Consider the following 27,004-nt stretch of genomic DNA (forward strand, 5'->3'; position numbering starts at 1 on the left):
TACTGGAGCGAGACAAAACCACCTCCGTTTTGGTCTCACAGGACAGCTTTGAGATGGTGTTCAGACAGCTGTCGGTGGGTTTTCCATCTAGTGATTATCCGAGGCTTCATCACGGCGTTGCTTTGCGCCATGCGGCACCGCCGCGACACGCGGAATTCCTCCGCACGTCTGTCTCAATGTGCCAAAAAGTGCTGATGTCCACGTCTTTTCACAATTCATGTGCTAGCGATGACATCCTGCATAAACACAGCGTCCAGTTTGGAAATGAACAGCACATTCCATTGTTACAGGAGTTTTTTGTCATGGAATGAGGAGCGGAGGCTTTGCGCATTGCGGCGGTTGCCGCATGGCGCAAAGTAACGCCGTGATGAAGCCTCACAGGACATGTTCTGGCATGTCCAGGCACATCCACAATTTCTCGGATAATTCACTCAATGGAAAAACCACCGACAGCTGTCTGAACGCCATCTCAAAGTCGTCCTGTGAGACCAAAACGGAGGTGGTTTTGTCTCGCTCCAGTAGCGAATCCATCGTGACGCGCAAAGCCTCTCCGCTCGACTTTCCATGACAAAATCTCTTGTTAAAAGTGAAATCTGCCGGAAAATGGTTGATGTCCAGCTCTTGTGATACCCAGAGAAATTGCACACGATGGTCACGGATCCATACAGCCATCCGTTTAGAATTGAAATGGTCGCTCAGCCTGTCGATGGCGGCTTCGGAGCGCGGCGCACCACCAGTCGCTCTGGGCCGTCCTTAAAGCGACAGTAACACTCCGTAATCTCTTTGAAGCCCATAAAAATTTCACCAAAAACCATCTGAATTTCTCGAATGGTGTCCACTTTGATGTCCCACACAGTTTCTGAAAAAATTTTGATCAAGCAAAGCGGCCAGGTCTCTGTGCCATTCGTAACAATGGAAAAAACGACGAGAGGGGTGGACCACTCCTCACTCAAAGCCTGCTCACAGGCGAATGACGCAACCGACAGGCATGAAAAAACTCACGCATGCGCACAAAGGTTCAAGCTTGGCTGTTGCAATCACACGTGATTCAAATCCATATGGTTTTTGAAAAAAATAATAAGGTCGGATACTTTTCTAATAGACCTCGTACAACCAAAATGTACATTTTTATTTCTTTTCATCAGCTGCAGCAACTCTCTGGCATGCAAAGGATTATGGAATGTCTCAATACTTAGGTTGAATATTGCAATGAACACTACTGGCCAGTAGATGGCAGTAGAGACCATGAAAACTTGCCAAAACAAATATTCTAAATAAATAATCCGTCCGTGTCTGCTACATTTAATCTGCATAGAATTTAATAAACACAAACCGAATTTCAGACATCTTATATATATTACTCTGGAACAAAGACAACAAACAGTGTTGTAAAGGACAATAACCAGGTCATTATAGACCAAACAGGAAGCGATTGCAGCTCACCGTGATTCCAATTGAAAATAATGGAGAAGCAGCTTGAGCTTCTTCTGGCATTTTTACATAAAACAAACACAATAACGACTATAAACCCAGAGACTATATTCACGAGAGTTTTAGGCACAATATACAAAGGTTTTAATGCTGTTGTCCATTGGAGCCTGATCAGAGCGCCTCAAATGCATTTCTCCTGTCGTGAACTTTTATGGAACCCACCATGGTCCACACACCATGTCCACACTAAAACCTTTAAAATTAGTGCAATACTTTAAAACTTAAATATATAGCTGATATTTTCAATTTATAAAACTTCAGACGTGACGTTAGTTTAAATAACTTGTCCGAAATTAGTTTTACCATAGGATAAAACTGTATGCCTCTGGATGACTTGGGTGATATTGCCGGCTAGTTAGTAGGGTGTCAAGAAATTATTTTTTGGCTCTCATTTTGGGTCTCTTCTGTGACCAGATCTCCTCTGATTGCAGAGGATGGATCGTTTCTTCTGAAACCAGCTCTCCTTTGTCTGTAGAGGATAGAACTTTAGTCTACTAAAAAAATTAACAGTAGGCTCTAAAAACTTTGATATCAAACTTTAAAAATGTTTTACTGTTAAAGCTTTATTTACTCATAATATGTTAGCTGGTTTAGCTAGCTGCAAAACTCTGTTTCATTTGTGTGTTAATATAAACTCTTTGTCATATATTATGTAAAAGCTAGCAAGAAATGAAGACGTATAAAACTGAAATCACTGTTTTGGGAACCTAATAATACCTCTGGAGTGAAATCGCAGATGTCAGTGTGGACGCTACTTTGTACTAACTCAAAGCTAACTTTCTATGGAGTTAAATTTGTCTCAATACCTGCAAATGAACAGAGGGTGATCTCCAGATATTCGGTGATTTGCACAACTTCCACTCTTGTCAAAAGCTCATTCATGTACACGTACATGCAAGGCCTCCTACAGATGCTATTAAAGCGTAAATATTGTAAATATTGATTGATTGAATGAGGGGCTTTATTGAACATGTACAAATTGTATGTAAGACAATAGGATCTTAACAATTAATTAAACAACTGCAAATTATAAAGAACACAATACTCATACGGCCAAGGGTATTTTAGTATTGCGTTATATTTTAATCTATTAAGTTTAGATAATAGATTAATCCAAATTTCTTACTAAAAACAGAACAAACTCAAAGAAGAATTTGTGCTTTCTAAATGACTGCCTGTTCATACACAGGCCAAAATTAATCAAGCTAAGGGGGTATGAAGGTACTGGTCCAACTCCCCATAGCAAGAAACATTTATCCCACTGATGGGTCCTTGAATACAATGCCAAATGTCTACTCACTCCCACTCCCACAGAATGAAACCACTTGTGACCTCTGAACTTCTCTTTTAGAGGTATACAAAATAAAATAATTCAGCTACGTTCGGGGAAGATGCGGACAAAGCTGTGATACTATACAGGATCTGACAGTGTTTTGATTGATCTGTGGACTCTGAAATGGAGAGTCTGGATGTGATTATGTTCCTGGTTGTGTTCATGTAATCATGTGCCTCTCTGACAAGCTTCTTGCAGCTGAAACACACTTATTTCAGTTATTGCCAAATTGTTCCCGGGAGTAACTGCATTCTTTTAATTTCTTTGCTTGGTTTTGATTCAGGAATTTTGGTGATATTTTCCACTACTTAAAACAATAATTGCATATCTTTTATTTTCAGTCTTTCAAAACTCTTTGGAATAATTTCATTATTAGGTAAATCACAATTAGAAAATACTTCTATATACATACAAGCTATCTGCCATCAGCTGCTTTCCCTCCTCATTCTTTAAGAGTTCACTTTGCCTACTTTGTTGTTTTCATTTGTCATTTCAGATTTATCATTCTCCAATTCACAAGCAAGCTGAAAGTAAGTCTGTTATCATTGCTGCTCTATGTCTCACCTTGTGATAATTTAATTTTAAATTTAACGTTTTAGTGGGTTGGTAAATTATATTTCTGTTGATGCCAATTTTGAATTCACCCACTTATTTTATTGTATTTTAATTTGACTGATATTTTGTATCAAGGCTTGAAAACCAGGACAAAAAAAATGGCATTTCATTTTATAATTACTATTTAACAAGCTGCTATATATGTATATCATCTTCAACAACAACAAAAAACCTTAAAAACAAGTCATGTACGTATATTCAATTTGAGACCAATTTTCAGTTTGGTTTGACACAGTGTTTGTGTACTACCATAGATTTTATTTGCTTTGTCACAATGTGTGTTTAACAATAGCTTTGCTTAAAAAAACTCACATTCTTCCTTTTTCCTGTTAAATTTGCCCTTTTTATCCATTCACAGTGGAGCTGAATGAAATTGGCTTCAAGTTTGTGCGGAAGTGTATCAACTTGGTTGAAACAAAAGGTAAAACATTTCACATCTGTTTGACATGTTAGTTTGCTTACTTGTCCTTAAGGGGGCATAGTTGAGTCATTGGTTGCATGTTGTCACTCCTGCAGTCTGTGTTAGCTCTGTGGGGGGGGGGGGGGAAGAAGAGATCTTACATTACAGTAATAGTCTGAAATCATAGTTTCTTCAGGTTGCACCAAATTTTAATTATCACATTTTTATCCCACATATTGTATCAAAGGCTGTGTCTGCTGTGTCAAAGAGGAGTTAGGCACATAAACCCATTCTATTAGGGACTGTTAATCTGGTTTTGTAATAAGCACTTTTTTCCTCTTGGGTTTTTTTTTTTTAAATCAAAGCTCCTTCTTCGTGTAACTGAATGGATCCAAATCTTAAATTCTGAGACCCATTTTTAAGACAGATGTAGCTGGTTGCACTACGGGGTCTGCAGCCATGGGTGGCTCATTCATAAGGGTGATTTGGGCAACACACTGCCAAACAGGAAAAGGAGGGATGTTTTTTTTTTTTTCGCTGTCTGAGTCTGCCCCTGTTCCAGTGTTTATGAGCGTTCCAGACTACTTGATTTGCCTCTGAATGTGATTGTGCAGTCAGGTCCTGCCGATTCTCGTGCTATTTCAGTCAGGTTGAAAATCAAACCACCCATCTCTCACACATGCTCATCATCTCTATGTTTTCTGGGTATGCGCAGCACTTTACGTGTTTATGTCATCCGCAGCAGGATGTGACATCTGTCATTGCTGTATTCAAACCTTGAGAAGCTTGGATATGCTGTCCTCCAGCTCGGGGGACGATGCCTTATTCACATTCTATGTCGAACTAGTTAAGTTAGCAGCACCACACATCAGCAGAAATGTTCGGTGATTTCAGCCGAGCGCTGATAGGCTAAATTGTTGATCCATATTTCTCTCCAGGGTAATTTTATCAACGCACTTTTTCTGGAAGCAGGGACGTTTTTAATGTCTGGTCTTTCCCAACTTCCTGAACGCAGCACGTCACATTGTGTCAAGTACAGTGCATCCAGAAAGTACTCACAGCACTTCACTTTTTCCACATTTTGTTGTTACATCCTTATTCCAAAATGGATGAAATAAATTTTTTTCCTCAAACTTTTGCACACAATACCCCATAATGACAATGTGAAAAAGTCTTTTTATTTATTTATTAAAAATAAATGACTAAGAAATCACATACACTAAGTATTCACAGACTGCCATAAAGCTCAGAATTGAGCTTTGGTGCATCTTGCTTCCACTAATCATCCATGAGATGTTTCTACAGCTTAATTGGAGACCACCTGGGGTCGATTCAGTTGATTGGACATGATCTGGAAAGGCACACACCTGTCTACATATAAGGTCCCACAGTTGACAGTGAATGTCAGTGCACAAATTTTCAATTCATTTTCATTTATATAGCGCCAAATCACAACAGAGTTACCTCAAGGCGCTTCACACAAGTAAGGTCTAACCTTACGAATCCCCAGAGCAACAGTGGTAAGGGAAAACTCCCTCTGAGGAAGAAACCTCAAGCAGACGAGACTCAAAAGGGGTGACCCTCTGCTTGGGCCATGCTACAAACATAAATTACAGAAATAATACAAGCAGCATTGTATTGAACACAGGGGCTCCCCAAGGCTGCGTGCTCAGTCCACTGCTCTTCACATTACTGACACATGACTGCACAACAACCCACAGCACAAACCACATAGTGAAGTTTGCGGATGACACAACTCTGGTGGGGCTCATCTACAGGGAAGAGGTCACCCTTCTGACCACGTGGTGCAGAAACAACAACCTCCTGCTGAATGTCAACAAGACCAAGGAGATTGTTGTTGACTTCCGGAAAGGTCACACCCAACACCTGCCATTGACCATCGAGGGTGCTGCTGTGGAGATAGTGAGCAGCACCAAATTCCTGGGGGTGCACATCAGTTAGGACCTGTCCTGGACCGCCAACACTGCATCACTGGCAAAGAAGGCCCAGCGGCATCTCTACTTCCTGTGCAAACTCAAGTGGGCAAGTGCTCCACCAACCATCATGAGCACTTTCTACTGTGGCACCATTGAGAGCATCCACTCCAGCTGCATCACTGTGGGGTGGAAGCTGCACTGACTAAAACAGGAAAGCCTTGCAGTGCATAGTGAATGCAGCTGGAAGGATCATTGGTGTCTCACTCCCCTCTATGCAAGACATATACACCACCCACCTTACCCGCAAAGCAACCACAGTTGTGGGCGATGCAAGCCATCCCGCACACAGCCTGTTAATCACTCTGCCCTCTGGGAAGAGGTACAGGAGCCTCCGGTCCCGCACCACCAGACTCACAAAGAGCTTCATCCACCAGGCTGTGAGATTATTGAACTCTCTCCCCCCACCTCCACCCAGGCTTTCAAGAAGCTAATACATATATATATATATATATATAGTCCTGTCATCACCGAGGGAAGGTGAGAAATGAAATTTTGATTCCTTGTATGTCTAGTACATGTGAAGAATTGACAATAAAGCCAACTTTGAATTTGTTGTGGGGGCACATCATTTTGATTATGATTTTGATCAACTTTTTGCTGATGTAGGTTCCTGGATGCAAATTTCTTCCATAGCTTTCCAGGTGTAACATGTAGCTAGAGGGGAAATCTTCCGTTTTGTGCTGTCATCTAGTGGAAGTATTGCTGTATGAGTTCACCTAACAACAGATTGATGTGATTGCTTTGCATAATATACATACTGACTGAGCTGCCTTAATCATTATCAAAAAATGACCGACCTGAGAAATTCTTCAGGAGCCGCCACTGTCTACAGTAAAAACAGGAGTTGATTAAAATGCCATTTGACACATGATCCAAGTATGCCACATTGAGTGGCCTTGAACCAAGTAGGTAAATGAAGCATTCGTAACCAGGAAGGAACATCTATCTTAATTTTGGTTCACCAAGGAAAACCATGTAGTATATTTCAATTGTTGGGGTATTTTTTTTTAAAAGTTACACTTCCCTTCTTTATACCCCCTCCCCCCACTTGACTTTCCAGCACTCACACAAGAAGGAGTGTACAGAACAGTTGGCAGCAACATCCAAGTGAAGAAGCTCTTAAATGCCTTCTTTGGTAAGAAAGCAAGCTTGCGATTATGGACTACATCTGTCTGTTCTGTGGTGGATCCTCATTTGGGCTTGTCGACTTGACTTTGCAGTAAAATGCACTTTACAGGTTCTGTTTAATCTTGTATTCATCCTAAGAATGGCAAATACATATCATCAGGGTGATGAATGTTATTATCCTTTAAAGAACTTGGGTATTGCCCAAAGAGTACACCTGTTTAAACATCACTTGAGCTTTAAATTCTATCTAAACGGAGATTCATGGTTTTAATGGAGGCTTTTTATTAATTTTATTAATTAATTTATTTATTTATAGACCTACTAGAAACTGATCTGTCACTAATATCTTATTCTTCTGCAGAATTGTTCTAAAACAGCCCCTTTTGTTGGAACTAAAAGTAGAACTGCTGAGTTGTTTGACTAATTAAACTGCTCCGATGATATCAATGTTCATTTTATTTCATAGACCCTACCAACCCTGGTGATGTAGATTTCAACAGCACTGACTGGGAGGATAAAACCATCACAAGTGCCCTGAAGTTTTATCTGAGGTGAGTTTGTGTGGCCATAAACATTATATATTAAATGCTGCAGTACCTGTGGATGTTATTTCATCAAAAGTCTCTTCGACCATAAGAATAACTCTGTCCTTCCTTTCTGCTCTTTCCTTATTTGTCACCTGTGTCTTTTTGGTTCCTTTTTCCCATCTTTTCATAATTTTCCAGTTTTTTCATTAGTAGTTAAACATGGTGTAATTCTTGGTTGTTAAAAGGAAAAGCCCACCATAGTCTGTACAATTATGAGGAATTGGTTTTTGTTATCAGTAACTCTCAAAGTAAAACAAATTAATTAAAATTTATGTCATAAATCAAGCGAAGGGTTTATGTTAGAAAATCTAGGGCTATGTCATATTTTTCATGAGCTTCACTGTGTCTAAGATTCTTTTTAACTCTAATTTGTGCCCTTACATGTGCCCATATCAAGCAGGCTAAATAACATATTCCCCAAAATTACATCAGTGCCATTTTTCCTTCACTTCACCTTGAAAATGGATGTTTTATATTCCTCATTGACCAAGGGAGTTTTCCTCTCCGTCCCTCATAATCGAAAGTTCAGTCTGTACATTATTCATTATGTGGGAAAAAGCAGCATATTTAAAAACTTTTTTCCAAGTTCTATTGTCACTCTTGGGACCACCATCTGTAGAATAGAATGAGAGTGAAGGCTATATTGATTTTTGTTTCTACACATGTAGGTCGACACATAAGGAGGAACTATGCTAAGAACAGTTTTATATATAAAGATCAACCAATGAGAGAACCTGCGTACATAGAGAGATGGCTAATTAGCAAAAGCATACAAAATATTGATGTGTATCAGTAATAAAATGCAGAGCACAGTGGTACACAGCATCTAATTTCTTAAACCCTCAGTCCCAATGAATAATAAGCAATGAATAATAAGCTACGCATGGGCGTGTCAGAGATTATTTGAAGAATGATCCATGTTTAAGCCATCACTTATCTACTACTAAGGCGCCTCTATGTGCCTCTGTACCTCACATGTGCCAGGTATCGGCCTCTAGTGAGCCACGACCGACCTGTCATTTGAGCCCCATCCAGCTCGTGTTGCTGCATATGATCCAAGTCAAGTCACATATGATCCATGTAGTGCCATGTAATGTGACGTTGGTACACGTTTAGACATGGGTTTGGTCCAAACCTCCAGCCCTCCCACACTTGGTCTGTTTATGTGTCGGTTTTCAATTCACAGCATCCATTCAAGATGTTGTCACATTTTTTTAAACGCAGTCCAAAAATAGACGCTCCAGTACAGTCCTGCAGGTGTGTGCCATGCGTCAGGCTGCTGTCCACCTGTGTTCCAGAGTCATTAAATGCACCAGACCAGCTACACCCGAACCACAAGTTCCTGGACCGTCGCCTCTGTGCTTTGTCTCCCTACCTTTTTTCTTTGGACACCGTGATCCCAATTTTAACTTTGTGTTTGTCCGTTTATGTCTGCAAAATTTGTCTTTTATACGCTGCTGTTCTGCATTCCTGGACAGCCGCCTCTGTGCTCCTTCTGGCTTCCTTTCCATCCGCGGCTCGCAGGCTTTATTTCTTCTGCAGCTTTAAAGACACAGTCATTTTCACACTGCGATCCAACTTTTAACTTTGTGTTTGTCCATTATTGACTGCAGAATCACTCTTTTGTGAGCTAGCATTCTGCCAAAATGCTTGGTTTGAGCACAAGTCATTGCGTTAGTGCGCACACACAGCGGAGCTCCTGATCCATTAAAAGATATGAAATCTATCATAGACATACTTTTACAGTGATTTACAGAATGAATGAACATGCAGCTGTTTTACCAAATAAAAACATTACGAATAATTACCCTTTAGCTGTTCAAAACGGAGCAGGGGGCTGAGCCGCTCCAAAATAGCCTCTCCCAGTCATAGCTGGTAGGCGCTCAGATAATGGGCTTTTAGCAGCCTCGTCCTCATCACAAACATGTCTCTATAATCCTCATTAGTCCTTGTAGTACCTCGTACACAAACTGCCCCACGCTGTTGTTGCTAAATTTTGAACATCTTGAAATTAGTGTCATGCTCAGAGATGAGCCTCGTTAACTGAAGATACTGCCTCTAAGAGCCTCTCAGAGCCAGCATTCTCCCACGATAGTTGAATAAATCCTCTCATAGTGAAGAAAACATGCTGCGTAGCTCATTATTCATCCTTCATTATTTGGTGGGACCAGGGCTTAAGATACTGATTGGGGCAGTCAAAAACAAAAAACATTTGTATTGTCTGGATTCAGATACAGATTCGAAATTTAAAAGATAGGGGCTTCAACAAACTTAATGGGGTAATAAAACTCTTTGTGTGGTTTGTAGTTTCTGTAGTGGTGAGTGCTACATTTGTGTATCGCTCTATTTGATGTCCTGAGTTTATTGCACTGCAGCCTTTCTTGTTTACAACTGCTTGTATTTATGTGCAGGAGTCTGTCTGAACCTCTGATGACCTACGGTCTGCACAGAGATCTTATGGCAGCTGCAAGTAAGACATGTTTTGGAAAATATCCTATACAGAGTTTTATGTGTGGAAAAAGTAACAAAAATGAAATTCTTTGCTCATAAATATTGTTACAGACTAATGGGCAATTGTACAGTCATGGAATTGTAGTGAAAGCAAATTGTGGTCATATATACCTTTAAAAGTTAATCTTAAAGGCCTCGTCATACTTTACTAGACAGTGGTTACATGGTCACCATTGGCTAAATAGAAAAGGTCTTCTTATTTTTCTTTTTTGTTTTGGCTCATATTTGATAAAAGCATCTTGTCTTTACAGAATGAATCATGAGAATACTTGGGGGACAGATTTGGCATTTTTCCTCATTATCGTAATCCATTTTTCATTGTTGCTGTTTCACAGCGGTTGTAATTCCCTGCACTGATAACAGCGTGGGGCTTGGACAGCAAAATTACTTTGGTGGGTTAGTTCATTGCAGCCAACAAGTATAAACAATAACTTAAACAATAAATGCAATCTTCAATAAAGGGAGCACATAATGAGGATAAAGTGATTAGTTTGTGTTGAACATTGATGCACCAGATTAATGTCAAATGCACCTTTAGATTACCTTTGTTTTACCACATAGCCCTGTTTGCTACCTGCTGTTGCGATGTTGGATAGATTATGGAGAATTTGAAGCAGTTGTGGTTGGAGTTAATGATGCAGGCACACAGGGTACCCCCATTGAGTCAACAAGGGCCATAACTAATGGGAAACAAACCTAGGTAAGCTGGAGACATACCACCCACTCCAAGCTCACACAGAGCATGATACTCTTACATGCCCCTAAAAACCTCCTGGCCTGCAGTGGTGGGCACAGATAACCAAAAAATTAACTTTGATAACAGATAATCAGATAACTGAAAAGTTATCTTTATAAAGCTAAACCGATAAACCAACCAAAATTTCTCAGAAGCTACAGATAACCAATAACCGATAAATTCCAGTATTGTCTCCGGTACACTTGCAACTGTTAACAAGCTGCTTTTGAGTTTTAACACCACAATTGCTTTTGGAAGCATCAAAGGCGGCGACAGACACAAACAATGAGTCAGCACTTCTGTGTTTGTGCATCCTGCCCCCTGCTGGAAGCTCCTGTTTATTACATGGCTTCCAGCACAGAGCAGCTGAGACAAGCAATGAAGCTCAACTCTCTATTCAGTCACAGCACTGCCATCAGGCGGAGGTCTTGGAAAATAAAGCAATGCTGACTTATGGTTTGGTGTAAATAAAATTAATACTCATAGAGTAAGTCCATTAATGTCAATTCTGTCCTTTGTACAAAGTAAAATAATATCTTTTAATGTTGAATAATGCACTAATTCTGAAGTTTTGTAACAAACACAGACAGATCACAAAGGATTCTGGGTAAAATGCACCTCCGCTAACACTGATTGGTTGACTCATTCATTCTGTGTAAACCAACACGTTAATGTGAGGTGTGTCGTGTGTTGGTGTTACAGATAAATGTGCTTTTGTAAAATATGCCATTTTTTTATTTGTAAAAAAAAAAAAGGCCAAGTTGTAATTAGATAACCGTCTGATATAACCGGTATCAAAATAAATAGAACACTGCCATGATCTACTGGTGCCAGACATTCATTACTTAAGCTGGGTTTACACTGTGCGAGTTTTGGCCCTTTTCAGATGATTTTTCACGCGTGCGAGAATTTTTTGGATCGTGCCGAGTTTCAGGTTAATCGCACGTCCTGCATCGTGTAGTATACATGGAGTAACAAGCTGCGTTTAACCTGTCACGACCACCTCCTGATCGCCAATCGTATGGTTGGATGAAAATCAAACCTGTTTGATATTCTGGTCGGCCATTGTGAAGGTATCCCGCTGCTGAAGTGCTACAAGCGTCCAACCTCTCGCACTGTGCCTGTGTAAACACCAGAGAGAGCATAACAGTGATCATCTCTTTGGGAGAGCAGCTTCTGTTTCTTTTTCCCCCTTATTCTTCAACTCATGTAAAGTCTTGTAATGTTTTTTTTTAAACTTTGATGTCTCCCATCGAGAGTTTTTGTAAAAAATAAGAAATGTAAATTAAGTTTGAAAAAAAAAAAAAAACGCTTCTGTTTACGTTTCGCTTCTGGAAATATGAGTCCGACATGTGGTTTGTGCTCTGAACTTTTACACCATGCGGTTCTGTGGTACAGTTTGAGCTGGAACCGAGTACAGTGATTGAAAATATCATACAGTGTCTGCCCAGCTTCAGGGCGAATACTGCCATGAACACTACTGGCCAGTAGATGGCAGTAGAGACCATGAAAACTTGCCAAAACAAAATTCCAGATAATCCATGTCTGCTACATTTAAGATGCGTGGAATTTAATAAACGCAAACACAGTAACGTCTATAAACCCAGAGAATATATTCACAGAGTTTTAGGCACAATATACAAAGAGTTTAATGCTGTTGTTCTTGTGGAGCCTGTGATCAGAGTGTCTTAAATGCATTTCTCCTGTTGTGAATGTACTGAGATACCCATAATGCACCTGGACACAGCATGTCCACACCAGAACCTTAAAATTAGGGCATTACTTTAAAACATCCAGCCGATCTGCTCTGTGTAAGCCTGATCCCGTCAGATCTCAGAAGCTAGGCAGAGCAGGATCTGGTTAATACTTGGATGGGAGACCTCTTTGGAATACCAGCGGCTGTGTGTTTCTCCGGGTAAAACTGGAGTTGCGCCAGGAAGGGCATCCGGTGTAAAACGTGTGCCAATTACCGATGCGGATCTGGCTGTACCGCTGTGGCAACCCCGAACAAAACCGAGAGCAGCCGAATGAACAACAACAACTTTAAAACTAAAACATATATCTGATATTTTCACTTTATAAAACTTCAGATGTGACGTTAATTTAAATAACTTGTCCGAAATTAGTTTGGTTAAAATTTGAACCATAAGTTAAAAATGTATGCCTCTGGATGACTTGGGTGATATTGCCAGCGTATCAGTATGGGGTTAAAGGAAATGATTTTTTTTTTTGTGACCAGTTCTCCTTTGCCTGCAGAGGATAGAGTGGTTTCTTTTAGAAGCAGCTCTCCTCTGTTTGCATAGGGTAGAACTACACGTCTGCTACAAAATATTTAACAGGTAGATGCTCAACTGATTTTAAATTTTATAAATGTTTGTAGCTGTTCAGCTTTGTTTACCACGTTAACGGTGTAGAAATTCTCGGACCAAAACTTATCGGAAGATAATTAGTCCGATGATGGTTTTCAAAGTTATCTGAAAAGACAATCCAATAATGAAAACATTATCTTTGATAATTATCGGTTATTGGATTAGCAGAACTGTGCCCACCATTGCTGGCCTGCCGTCAGCAGATCATTCCCTGCAGTCACTGGAATTTTCCCCAGTGTCAGTCCAAAGAAGGAATTACTGTTCATCAAGTGTTTTAGGTCTTTTTCAGTCCACTAATGTAACACTATTACCAAAATGAGAAACAACTGATTGAATATATATCAAGCAAAGTATGTGCTAATGCAGATACAAACACTGCTCTAACTGTAGCCTACAAATATGAACTTCAAATTTTGATATGGATGCACAATCAAAAACATCCAACAGGTGCTAGTGTTTTTTGACACTCTGGAAGAACCTTTTGAAACATTACTGAACAACGCTTTGAGTTAGCCACTAATTAGAAGTACCGAAAAAAAAATTTTGGATGGCATCTCCAACCACACTTTATTTCTACTTTCAGGTTCAGGTGCATATTTTGTTGTACAGTAGTGTTCAGAATAATAGTAGTGATGACTAAAAAGATTAATCCAGGTTTTGAGTATATTTCTTATTGTTACATGTGAAACAAGGTACCAGTAGATTCAGAACATTCTCACAAATCCAACAAGACCAAGCATTCATGATATGCACACTCTTAAGACTATGAAATTGGGCTATTAGTAAAAAAAAAAAGTAGAAAAGGGGGTGTTCACAATAATAGTAGTGTGGCATTCAGTCAATGAGTTTGTCAATTTTGTGGAACAAACAGGTGTGAATCGGGTGTCCCCTATGTAAGGATGAAGTCAGCACCTATTGAACATGCTTTTCTCTTTGAAAGCCTGAGGAAAATGGGACGTTCAAGACATTGTTTAGAAGAACAGCGTAGTTTGATTAAAAAGTTGATTGGAGTGGGGAAAACTTATACGCAGGTGCAAAAAATTATAGGCTGTTCATCTACAATGATCTCCAGTGCTTTAAAATGGACAAAAAACCAGAGACGCGTGGAAGAAAATGGATAACAACCATCAAAATGGATAGAGGAATAACCAGAATGGCAAAGGCTCACCCACTGATCAGCTCCAGGATGATCAAAGACAGTCTGGAGTTACCTGTAAGTGCTGTGACAGTTAGAAGACGGATTGCTAAAAAGCAGTTTGAACATAATAGGTTTGAGTTTGTAGCATCAACAGCAGATGCTACTATTATTGTGAACACCCCCTTTTCTACTTTTTTTACTAATAGCCCAGTTTCTTAGCCTTAAGGGTGTGCATATCTGAATGCTTGGTCTTGTTGGATTTGTGAGAATCTACTGAATCTACTGGTACCTTGTTTCCCATGTAACAATAAGAATATACTCAAAACCTGGATTAATCTTTTTAGTCACATAGCACTACTATTATTTTGAACACTACTGTATGTCAATCAATCAATCAATCAATCAATTTTATTATATAGCACCAAATCACAACAAACAGTTGCCCCAAGGCGTTTTATATTGTAAGGCAAGGCCATACAATAATTACGTAAAAACCCCAACGGTCAAAATGACCCCCTGTGAGCAAGCACTTGGCGACAGTGGGAAGGAAAAACTCCCTTTTAACAGGAAGAAACCTCCAGCAGAACCAGGCTCAGGGAGGGGCAGTCTTCTGCTGGAACTGGTTGGGGCTGAGGGAGAGAATCAGGAAAAAGATATGCTGTGGAGGGGAGCAGAGATCAATCACTAATGATTAAATGCAGAGTGGTGCATACAGAGCAAAAAGAGAAAGAAACACTCAGTGCATCATGGGAACCACCCAGCAGTCTAAGTCTATAGCAGCATAACTAAGGGATGGTTCAGGGTCACCTGATCCAGCCCTAACTATAAGCTTTAGCAAAAAGGAAAGTTTTAAGCCTAATCTTAAAAGTAGAGAGGGTGTCTGTCTCGCTGATCCGAATTGGGAGCTGGTTCCACAGGAGAGGAGCCTGAAAGCTGAAGGCTCTGCCTCCCATTCTACTCTTACAAACCCTAGGAACTACAGGTAAGCCTGCAGTCTGAGAGCGAAGCGCTCTCTTGGGGTGATATGGTACTATGAGGTCCCTAAGATAAGATGGGACCTGATTATTCAAAACCTTATAAGTAAGAAGAAGAATTTTAAATTCTGTTCTAGAATTAACAGGAAGCCAATGAAGAGAGGCCAATATGGGTGAGATATCTCCTTCTTCCCCGTTAGTACTCTAGCTGCAGCATTTTGAATTAACTGAAGGCTTTTCAGGGAACTTTTAGGACAACCTGTAAAATGAATTACAATAGTCCAGCCTAGAGGAAATAAATGCATGAATTAGTTTTTCAGCATCACTCTGAGACAAGACCTTTCTAATGTTAGAGATATTGCATAAATGCAAAAAAGCAGTCCTACATATTTGTTTAATATGCGCTTTGAATGACATATCCTGATCAAAAATGACTCCAAGATTTCTCACAGTATTACTAGACATCAGGGTAATGCCATCCAGAGTAAGGATCTGGTTAGACACCATGTTTCTAAGATTTGTGGGGCCAAGTACAATAACTTCAGTTTTATCTGAGTTTAAAAGCAGGAAATTAGAGGTCATCCATGTCTTTATGTCTGTAAGACAATATATGGCATTAGAGAACATAAAGAAGGAATCATATCCTTAAACCTAGTTACAGCGCTTTCTGAAAGACTTCTAGTGTAATGAAACTTATTCCCCACTGCTGGGTAGTCCATCAGAGTAAATGTAAATGTTATTAAGAAATGATCAGACAGAAGGGAGTTTTCAGGGAATACTGTTAAGTCTTCTATTTCCATACCATAAGTCAGAACAAGATCTAAGATATGATTAAAGTGGTGGGTGGACTCATTTACATTTTGAGCAAAGCCAATAGAGTCTAATAATAGATTAAATGCAGTGTTGAGGCTGTCATTCTCAGCATCTGTGTGGATGTTAAAATCGCCCACTATAATTATTATCTGAGCTAAGCACTAAGTCAGACAAAAGGTCTGAAAATTCACAGAGAAACTCACAGTAACGACCAGGTGGACGATAGATAATAACAAATAAAACTGGTTTTTGGGACTTCCAATTTGGATGGACAAGACTAAGAGTCAAGCTTTCAAATGAATTAAAGCTCTGTCTGGGTTTTTGATTAATTAATAAGCTGGAATGGAAGATTGCTGCTAATCCTCCGCCTCGGCCCGTGCTACGAGCATTCTGACAGTTAGTGTGACTCATTTAAACTAACATATTCATCCTGCTGTAACCAGGTTTCTGTAAGGCAGAATAAATCAATATGTTGATCAATTATTATATCATTTACCAACAGGGACTTAGAAGAGAGAGACCTAATGTTTAATAGACCACATTTAACTGTTTTAGTCTGTGGTGCAGTTGAAGGTGCCATATTATTTTTCTTTTTGAATTTTTATGCTTAAATAGATTTTTGCTGGTTATTGGTGGTCTGGGAGCAGACACCGTCTCTACGGGGATGGGGTAATGAGGGGATGGCAGGGGGAGAGAAGCTGCAGAGAGGTGTGTAAGACTACAACTCTGCTTCCTGGTCCAACCCTGGATAGTCACGGTTTGGAGGATTTAAGAAAATTGGCCAGATTTCTAGAAATGAGAGCTGCTCCATCCAAAGTGGGATGGATGCCGTCTCTCCTAACAAGACCAGGTTTCCCCAGAAGCTTTGTCAATTATCTATGAAGCCCACCTCATTTTTTCTTTTCTCTTTGAAAGCCTGGGGAAAATGGGACGTTCAAGACACTGTTCAGAAGAACAGCGTAGTTTGATTAAAAAGTTGACTGGAGAGGGGAAAACTTATATGCAGGTGCAAAAAAGTATAGGCTGTTCATCTACAATGATCTCCAATGCTTTAAAATGGACAAAAAAAAACAGAGACGCGTGGAAAAAACAGAAAACAACCATCAAAATGGATAGAAGAATAACCAGAATGGCAAAGGCTCACCCATTAATCAGCTTCAGGATGGTCAAAGACAGTGTGGAGTTACCTGTAAGTGCTGTGACAGTTAGAAGACACCTGTGTGGAGCTAATTTATTTGCAAGAATCCCCCGCAAAGTCCCTCTGTTAAATAAAAGACGTGCAGAAGAGGTTACAATTTGCCGAAGAACACATCAACGGGCCTAAAGATAAGTGGAGGAATACTTTGTGGACTGATGAGATTAAAATTGTTCTTTTTGGGTCCAAAGGCCGCAGACAGTTTGTGAGATGACCCCCAAACTCTGAATTCAAGCCACAGTTCACAGTGAAGACAGTGAAGCATGGTGGTGCAAGCATCATGATATGGGCATGTTTCTCCTACTATGGTGTTGGGCCTATATATCGCATACCAGGTATCATGGATCAGTTTGGATATGTCAAAATACTTGAAGAGGTCAGGTTTCATGCCCTTGAAATGGGTGTTTCAACAAGACAATGACCCCAAGCACACTAGTAAACGAGCAAAATCTTGGTTCCAAACCAACAAAATTAATGCCTCGCAGATGTGAAGAAACCATGAAAAACTGTGGTTATACAACTAAATACTAGTTTAGTGATTCACAGGGTTGCTAAAAAAGCAGTTTGAACATAATAGTTTTGAGTTTGTAGGGTCAACAGCAGATGCTGCTATTATTGCGAACACCCCCTTTTCTACTTTTTTTTTTACTAATAGCCCAATTTCATAGCCTTAAGAGTGTGCATATCATGAATGCTTGGTCTTGTTGGATTTGTGAGAATCTGCTGAATCTACTGGTACCTTGTTTCCCATGTAACAATAAGAAATATACTCAAAACGTAGATTAATCTTTTTAGTCACATAGCACTACTATTATTCTGAACACTACTGTAGGTAAATGCTTGGGGTCAACTGTCCAACATAATGGGAAGTGTCATAGAGAGATGAAGAGGAGAGTGCAGGCAGGGTTGGAGTGGGTGGAAAAGGTGGCAGAGGATTTGTCACTGACGAATATCAGCAAAAGGGAAAGTCTACAAGACAGTAGTGAGACCAGTTATGTTGTACAGCTTAGAGACAGTGGCACTAACAAAAAGACAAGAGTCAGTGCCGTAGGTGGAGGAGCTGATTGATCTTGCAATTCTCTTTGGGAGTGATGAGGATGGACAGCATTTTTTTTTTTTTTTTTTTGATTGATAGAGGGGTTTATTGAACATGTACAAATTCTAAGTAAGACAACAGGACGTTAATGTAAGTAACAATAAATGTATAATTCTAATCAATTACATTTTTTCACAAATCTGATTGGTTAATCGAGTGAGATTTTAGACCTTATATCATGGTAACGGCAAAATATTTGACCGTTTCACATTTAGATGTATTAGTCCATGCCCTGACCTAGTTGTGTTCTGACGAGATATCATTCCTGTCGACAGGCCAGCCCTTCGCAACTGCGCATTGCGCAATATTGTCGGGACCCGGAACTGTCGATTTATGCGACGAGACACACAATTCAACAGAACACCGGCTGCGTGCGCTGCTACACAGATATTCTAATGGCGCTGAGAGCGAGCGAGAAAGTCGCGTACTGACGCTGCCGCCGACATGGGTGAATTTAAGCTACCATACGAAAGTATTGATGTGGATTCTGACACAGAAATACTGTTTCACATTTGATGGATGACTCCGCGCCCTGACCGCTGTTGAAGTGAAGCTGCCTCATGGTAAGCCTCGCCGACCGAATTACCTACAGAAAAAAAAAACGTGCAAACGATCGGCTTGGATTAGAATGGGAATAACCCCCCTTGTATTTGATTTGTGTACGTTCATGCTGTTATACGGTCACAAATATCTGTTTTATTGGCTCTGCTAACGCATCGCTGATAAAACTCCTTTTTAAGGATTAGGAATGAACATATCAGAGGGACAGCTCAGGTGGGATGGTTTGGAGACAGTCAGTGACGTGAGATTGAGATGGTTTGGACATGTACAGAGGAGGGACCCAGGGTATATAGGGAGAAGTATGCTGAGGATGGAGCCAAAGAAAAGGGAGGCCAAAGAGAAGGTTTATGGATGTGCTAAGGGATAACATGCAGATGGTTGCGGTAACAGAGGAAGTTACAGAGGACAGCGTGAGATGGAAATGATTGATCTGACTGTGGCGACCCCTAACAGGAGCAGCCGAAAGAAGAAGAAGATGTCTTGAGGTGATTACATTTTTTGAAGTGATTTATTCAAAGTTCAAGGAAGGCATGCTCCAAAAAAACACCTTGTTTTGTACAGCTCAATAACTTAGAAGTCTAGATGGTTCAGAGGTCAAGGAAAAGATGGTCTGAAAAACTCTTTTTTTTTTTTGGTATATCTCAACATCTAAGAAATCTATATGGATCAAACTTTGTGTGAGTATTACTTGATAGATATACAGAGGTATGTAAGTCTTTTTAAGTAGTTTCATTAATGGTCAAGGAAAACATGGTACAAAAACACTTTTTTTGTATTTCTCAATGTACAAGATGTGTATACGGATGAGCTAAAGCAGATATTGATCAGCAGAATATTTGGAATAGATTGATATGAATGAGTCACACAAGTCACATGATTAAGTTACACATAGTCAAACACCATTACAGATGTCTTTACCTTTTTTTCCCCCTCTGTATGTTTTTATTTGCATTTTTTTCAAATAAAAGTTAAAAAAAATTGGGTCTTTAAAAAGTATTTTATATAAAAAAAACATTTTGAGGACAGGAATTATAATTGGGGTCATCTTCTGTTCAGGCCGATACGGAACAACACAGACAGAAGACATCCTTAATGTTTTCTTTTTTAATCTGAGTCTTTATGGTAGTGCTCCCTTTGTTTTATTTGATTTTCACAGCCGTGGTAAGTATGAAATCTTCCTTCTTTTCAACAGGTGCTAGCATTTCTTCAGAATGTGTTAACGCTTAACAACCTGACTGTGGAGATGACACAGGATTTCATGCCTTACAAGCAAGAGTTGCAGCTCAGCTTGCAGAACGTAAGTGGTCTTAGTGGCACCAAAAGCTGCCATTAATGCAATTTTAAAATCATTTAACTGGATGAAGCATCTAAATTGCTGCCTGGATTTGCCTGCAGACGAGAAACCACTATGAGAGCACTCGGGAGCAGATGGAGGAGCTGATGAAAAGAATGACGCACCCATGCAAATTTCGAAAATGCGCAGTTTACTGCCAATGGAGGGCTATCTGTACTGTCAGGAGAAGTGTACGTTTACTTGCTGTTCATACAGAGCTATGTTTAAATCTGGTCTTAGTCTTGCATAGTTTTCACAATGACTGACTTGTCATTTTCGTAGCACCAGGGAGACTCTATTATGTTGTCATATTTTCTTCTGTCTGTCTGACTCATTATTGAGACAATGACTCATTACCATTACGTGTTAAACACTTACACTATAACTTCCCTGTTGGTAGTTGATGAGCTGATTGGTTTTTAGGTTTGTTTGGTTCATACATTAACATATTTTTGAGAAGTGTTTATTTTTCTTTTTAACAGCCATTACTTGAAAATATTTTATGATATAGCCTTTGTATTTAGAAAGTATCTTCTCTGCACAAACCAATGTAAGTGACTCAGTCTGGGTAACACTGTCAGCATTAATTCCCAAACAAACCCACATGCAGGAACTAACAAGCTTGTGTGAGGGTGAATTTTAGTATGAAGACAAACTGATTAGAAATGGGTTCATCTGCTTGTAATCAGTCATGACATTTTGATGTGTTGATTGCTGTGTTGTCATTCAAGCATTTTATCCCATGCTGCCACCTAGTGAGGGGACAACATGAATGCCTACACAGTATTTATAAGTGAAAACAAATTTAAATACTGTGCTACTGAAGGGTCATGTATTGTCTGATAAGTCAGTTAATTGCTGACATGCTATGGCAACACAAATTGGATGAGATGTAAACAACATGCAGTCAGTGTCACACAATGCAAGGCATGAATCTTCCACTCTAAGTGATGGTGACACTAAGGAATGATACATGGCAAATTACACAAATCAAAGTTTAGACTTGATCGTAAAGTAACCCATAGCATTCTTATCTAAACCCAAATGTAAATAATTTCTGAAAATACATTCCCAGGGTAACAGAGGACGATGAGATACGGTATAGCTGGAGACTAACTGCATCTGGTATAAAATGTAGTGGACCAAAATACCAGACACAGACGCATAGTCACTGTAATAATTACTGTAGATTAAAAGAACCCTAACCTGATCGACTCATCCATTTGAGCAAATATTGTCAAGAACAAATGATCACATATGAAAACAATTTATCTAAGGAACAGTGATGTGAATAGTGCACACTTTGTCCTCTGCACAGAGGGACATGCATACATGGAGAAATCTTGCAGATTTTCTTGATGGTTAGAATTTTGAAATTAATCTGTAGAATGAAATGGCTTTATTTTGTCCATGCTGATTGGTTTAGCCATACCCTGAGCAGGAAGCCACCATGTGATCTTCCAGGCAGAACATTCATGAAATGAAAGATATTGTTGAATAATGGGATTTGCAGTAAGTGGATCGAGCCTTTTTTTCCCCGCTAACACAGTGGATGATGTGATCTAATGATGTCAGGTGTATGGGGTCTAGACACATGTGACACTTACAACTTTCTCACATCTAAACATTATATTGGCACCATCAAAGTGTTCCTTATCACTCGAATCATATGAACTCTGGAATATTGTTAGTTGCAACTTGCTGTGAATTGAATTAACATTAAGAAGCCTGAGTGTGTCCAGAGGATCATGGAATTAATTCCCTGATTGGATACGAAGGGTCAATAAGGTTCATTTGAGCAAAGCCCCAAATCCACAAGTTACTCACAGTGTATAGTTGGGCACCTTGTATAGCAGCATTGGTGTGTGTTTGAATGATGTGAGGCATCATTGTAAAGTACTTTGAATATTTGCATTAGATGGAGAAAGCCTTGTAGAAATGCAGTCCCATTCACTGAGGATTTTGCTGTGTGCATTTGCTAATAGGTTGGTGGTTTTCTAAGTTCAAAATGATTGATGACAAGTTTCATAATCATAATGTGTTTACACAAATTTGATGTCAAATTTGAAGTCGGTTATGTGCAACACTTCATATTTGCATTGTATATATTGTGTTGACACAGATAAGTGTGGTTGTGTCTGTTGGTACATTATAATATTACATATTGTGCCATTTTTCTGTATTTTAGAGAATAAATCATTTTGTCTTTGAGGACAAATTATTTTGAATGTGCCTACAAGTTTTGCACAATACTGCATGTTAGCCAGACATGCATGATGGTATGCATGACCTCATAATTACAGTCTGTAAAACCTCGGTGGGACATAAAACCATTCAAGTACCTTTATATATTTTTTGTCTCCAAAGGGGCTTTGGGTATGACGTGGGTCAAATATTATTGCAAGTATGACAAAGAGGACCACATTCTTGTCATGATACCTTGTGAACAGAAGCCTACAACTAAACAGGTAGTTCACAAAAAACAACTGTTGCTTACAATTGAATTTTCTGTGAATCTGTAATTTTTCAACATCTACAGAAGTTACAGGAAGCTTATTAATGCAGTGGCCCTAATATTCTGTGTTTATGTCATCTCTGCTCCCTTCCAACTTTTTTTTTTTTTTTTTTTTGCAGGGTCCCCACACAAGTCCACACTGAATTCCTGCATCCGCCGGAAGACAGAATCCATAGACAAACGATTCTGCTTTGACGTGGAAACGATTGAGAGGTTAGCCCAAACATACCTTTGAGAAAGCTGAGACGAGGCAACAGGAAAGCCTTGTGGGCTCAATGGGTTCATACAGCAAGGTGAACAGGTGGTTCACAAGGATAGTGTGTGAGGGCCTAAATCGACTGTAGACCAAACAATCCCTAAGCAACGGGCTCACGCAAGAAACAGATGGCGAACACAACAGACTTATGTTTATATAAGCAGACTATCCAATTCAGCTACATTTTAAGAAGCTTCAGCCAACAGGCTGTGCCATATTTAAGGTTGTCTCCTGAAATCTGTGGAAATAATGTTGATAGGGTGTTTTAATGATTGAAGTGTTGCATCATTATGCATTAAAAGCGCAATGGTGCATCTTGAATATTTGAACAACGAATTAATTCCAGTGTGTACTCATAATGCCACAATGACTCTGCTGTCTGATAAACTCAAGGTGGCAGAGCTGCCTAATGTAGAAGATAACGTGGGGTCCAACATGTTTCAATCAAGTGTCCCTGAATTAAGCACAGCTCTGTAGCCGACCTTGACATTTGACTCCACCCCAGCGTACTCAAGATTTGTAGCAAGCCATCTGATTGATTTTTTTTTTGTTTTTTTGTCCTGTTTGGGTGGACTGTCATGTGCTTTTCAAGCTTTTGAAACTTGGTTTAACTTTATTGCTTTGTGCTTCTTGCATGTGATTTTTCCAAGTAGCATTAAATAAAATCATGTTGCCACTCACTAAATGGAAATACAGCATGTGGATATCAAGTCAGTCATGTGGCTGACTGACAGGTGAATGAGCTAGCATTCATATTTAGAATGATTTGGAAGCCACAAATATTGGGCAGTATTGAAGTTTTTATTCAAGCTGTCTTTACAGCATGCTTGAGTCCAAGGTAAATAAGGAACATGAACTCTGTTAAACTTTCAGGTTTAATTTGAGTGTGATAACTCTACTTAAGGTTGTTTGTCTGCTGTCTCCTTATTTTTAATGCCTCAAAGTTAATTGGACAAATGGCTCTTCATAGGCCTGATTTTATTTTTTTCCTTTTTATTCATTCAGGGAGGTATCGCTCAAGCGCCCTGGAAGTTGCTCTGTACAACCACAGTCTGATGTGTTAACTGCTGAGCAGTTGTGGATTAAGGACACGTTAATGGTAGCAATTAGGAGGAAATAGACAATACTCTGTCACTATCCCACTCAGAATTTAAGTTGGAATAGTGAACCTATAAACCCTCAACTGACAAAGCTGTCTCTAGCCTTTATGCCTCGTTTCCAAATTCTACAGTTGTTTCAACTGTTGCATATCTCTTGAAGTGCAGTTAGGCTTTAAGAAATTTTAAGCGTATGGCACAATATGGAAATTCTGCTTCGAACAGGCTGTCCTCATATGCCTCTTTTACATGGTCAAGAACTAGGTTGGTGCTTAAGGCAGTTTTGAGTTGGCTCTAACTGAATGATCATGCCATACTGATGATGAGGGAAGCACCAAGACACTCATGTCACCTCTGAGTGATAGGATAGCTGTAATATGGACTGCATTTAACAAGCTTTGTGTGCTGCTTCACCAGTCAGTGTTCTGACAGCATAGCACAGAGAGAGAAAGTCATAAATAAAAGTTGTGAATAGTGAAGCCTAGATTTTGCATTTTTAAATGTCTAAAAGGACCTTGAGACATTTATCTGCTGACCTGTGAATGAAATAAAGAGGGAATAACACACACCTGACTGTAAACAACTGGGCAGCTGACTGTATTACTTTGGTTGTCATAAAACTGGTGACCCCACAAAGTGTTTCAGTTATTAGACCGCGCACCCGATGTAGATATGGTTGTCTTCAAATTAATTCAAGCTCATTTATTAGTATCTGGGATATATGGTGAAAATTTCAAATTCTGTCAACAAACAAAGTTTGAAATGCAAAAGCAAGTTTGCCAACAGTTAGAATTCTGAGTGGCAAGAAAATGTGGCACATTGGGGCTGCAAGGTTTGTAACAACATTGCAGATCATGTTTGCACTCTATATAGTCTAAAAGTTAAACTAAAAACTGGAAAGGAGATATAGAAATAAAAGCAATTATGAGAAAACATTTGAAAAACAAGTGACATGTTAAACAAGAGCAATCAGAGATTTCTGATGTCCGCCAATCCGGATCTGGATCAACTCCAAAATTCAGTGGAGGTCTTCTATGACCCTAATAATGCGTCTGTGGTGCAGATTTGATGAGAATCCATGAAGTGGTTTTGACATAATCCTTAAAGGCCTATTAAAGTGAAATCCTGATGTCAGAATCTGGATACGGATCACCTCTAAATTCAGTGGAGTCTTCCATGCCCTTATATGTATGTTTGTGTGGTGCAGTTTTGGTGAGAATCCATGTAGTAGTTTTGACGTAATCCTTCAAAGCTATATGACTTGATCCAGAATCCAAATCACCTCCAAAATTTAATAGAGTCTCGGTGTGAAATTTGGTGAGAATACATGCAGTAGTTTTGACGTAATAATGCTAACAGTAATTCTTCAAAGCCTATACCAGCCTATACAAGGTTGATCTAGAATCTGGATCCGGATCATCTCCAAAAATAATATCTATCTGTGGTGAAAATTTTGTCAAAATCTGTGCAGTAGTTTGAGTAGTCCTGCTAACAGACAGACAGACAGACAGACAAATAAGTAAACAAGAGCAAACAGAGATTTCTGACGTACGGCCAAACCGGATCCGTATCACCTCCAAAATTCAGTGGAGTCTTCCATGCCCTAATATGCATCTAAAATCTATCTGTGGTGCAACCTTGGTGAGAATCTGTGAAGTAGTTTTGAAGTTATCCTTCAAAGCCTATATAAAGGGAAATCTTGATCCAGGATTTGGATCTGGGTACAGATCACATCCAAAATTTAACAAAGTCTTCCATGGCCTAATATGTATCTGCAGTGCAAATTTTATGAGAATCTGTGAAGTCGTTTTGACGTAATCCTTCAAAGCCTATATAAAGTGAAACTTGATCCGGAACTGGATCATCTCCAAAATTTAATGGAGTCTTCCATGGCCTAATATCTATCTATCTGTGGTGCAAATTTGTTGAGAATCCATGCAGTGGTTTTTCACGTACTCCTGCTAACAGTAATCCTTCAGATCCTATATCAAGTGAAACTTGATCCAGAATCTGGATCCAGATCACCTCCAAAATTTATTGGAGTCTTCCATGGCCTAAAATCTATCAGTGGTAAAAATTTGGTGAGAATCCGTGCAGTAGTTTTGACATAATCCTGCTAACAGTAATCCTTCAAAGCCTATATAAAGTCAAGCTTGATCTAGAATCCAGATCTGGAGCATCTCCAAAATTGAATGGAGTCTTCGTTGGCGTAATATCTATTTGTGGTGAAAATCTCGTCAAAATGTGTGTAGTAGTTTTGATGTAATCCTGCTGACAGATAGACAAATACAGTTGTATGCAAAAGTTTGGGCACCCCTGATAATTTTCATGATTTTCCTTTATAAATCATTGGTTGTCAGGAAATTTCAGTTAAATATATCATATAGCAGACAAACACACTGATATTTGAGATCTGAGATGATGGTTTAGTGGTTAAGGTGTTGGGCTTGAGTCCAGAAGATCATGGGTTCAAATCCCTGCCCGACTGAAAAATCACTCAGGGCCCTTGGGCAAGGCCTTTAACCCTATTGCTCCCGGTGTGTAGTGAGCGCCTTGTATGGCAGCCCTGACATTGGGGTGAATGTGAGGCATAATTGTAAAGCGCTTTGAGCGTCTGATGCAGATGGAAAAGCGCTATATAAATGCAGTCCATTTACCATTTAAGTGAAATGAAGTTTCTAGTATTTTCAGAAAGTGTGCAATAATTATTTAAGCAAAATTGGGCAGGTGCTTAAATTTGGGCCTTGTCATTTTATTGATTTGAATACATTTAGCACTAATTACTGGGACACAAAATTGGTTTGGTAAGCTCACCCTTGACCTCCTTACACAGGTGACTTCAATCATGAAAGGGTATTT

General features: G+C 39.4%; 1 protein-coding gene and 1 long non-coding RNA gene across 2 annotated transcripts in view; both read left to right on the forward strand.

The window, feature by feature from the left end:
* The window catches only part of LOC117517636 (oligophrenin-1-like), a 205,872-nt gene that overhangs the window by 70,814 nt on the left and 108,054 nt on the right, over window positions 1–27,004 (forward strand). Inside the window, exons 12-16 of the mRNA XM_034178746.1 lie at window positions 3,321–3,354; window positions 3,798–3,860; window positions 6,897–6,971; window positions 7,431–7,515; window positions 9,963–10,021. Of these exons, the coding sequence (XP_034034637.1) occupies window positions 3,321–3,354; window positions 3,798–3,860; window positions 6,897–6,971; window positions 7,431–7,515; window positions 9,963–10,021 (316 nt within the window). The remainder of the gene's footprint in view (window positions 1–3,320; window positions 3,355–3,797; window positions 3,861–6,896; window positions 6,972–7,430; window positions 7,516–9,962; window positions 10,022–27,004) is intronic.
* LOC117517637 lies at window positions 20,113–22,746 on the forward strand. Its single transcript, XR_004562775.1, has 3 exons — window positions 20,113–20,241; window positions 20,340–20,468; window positions 22,645–22,746. It is a non-coding gene; the product is annotated as an uncharacterized LOC117517637 (long non-coding RNA).

Source organism: Thalassophryne amazonica, chromosome 9, assembly GCF_902500255.1.
Source record: "Thalassophryne amazonica chromosome 9, fThaAma1.1, whole genome shotgun sequence".
Lineage (NCBI taxonomy): Eukaryota > Metazoa > Chordata > Actinopteri > Batrachoidiformes > Batrachoididae > Thalassophryne > Thalassophryne amazonica.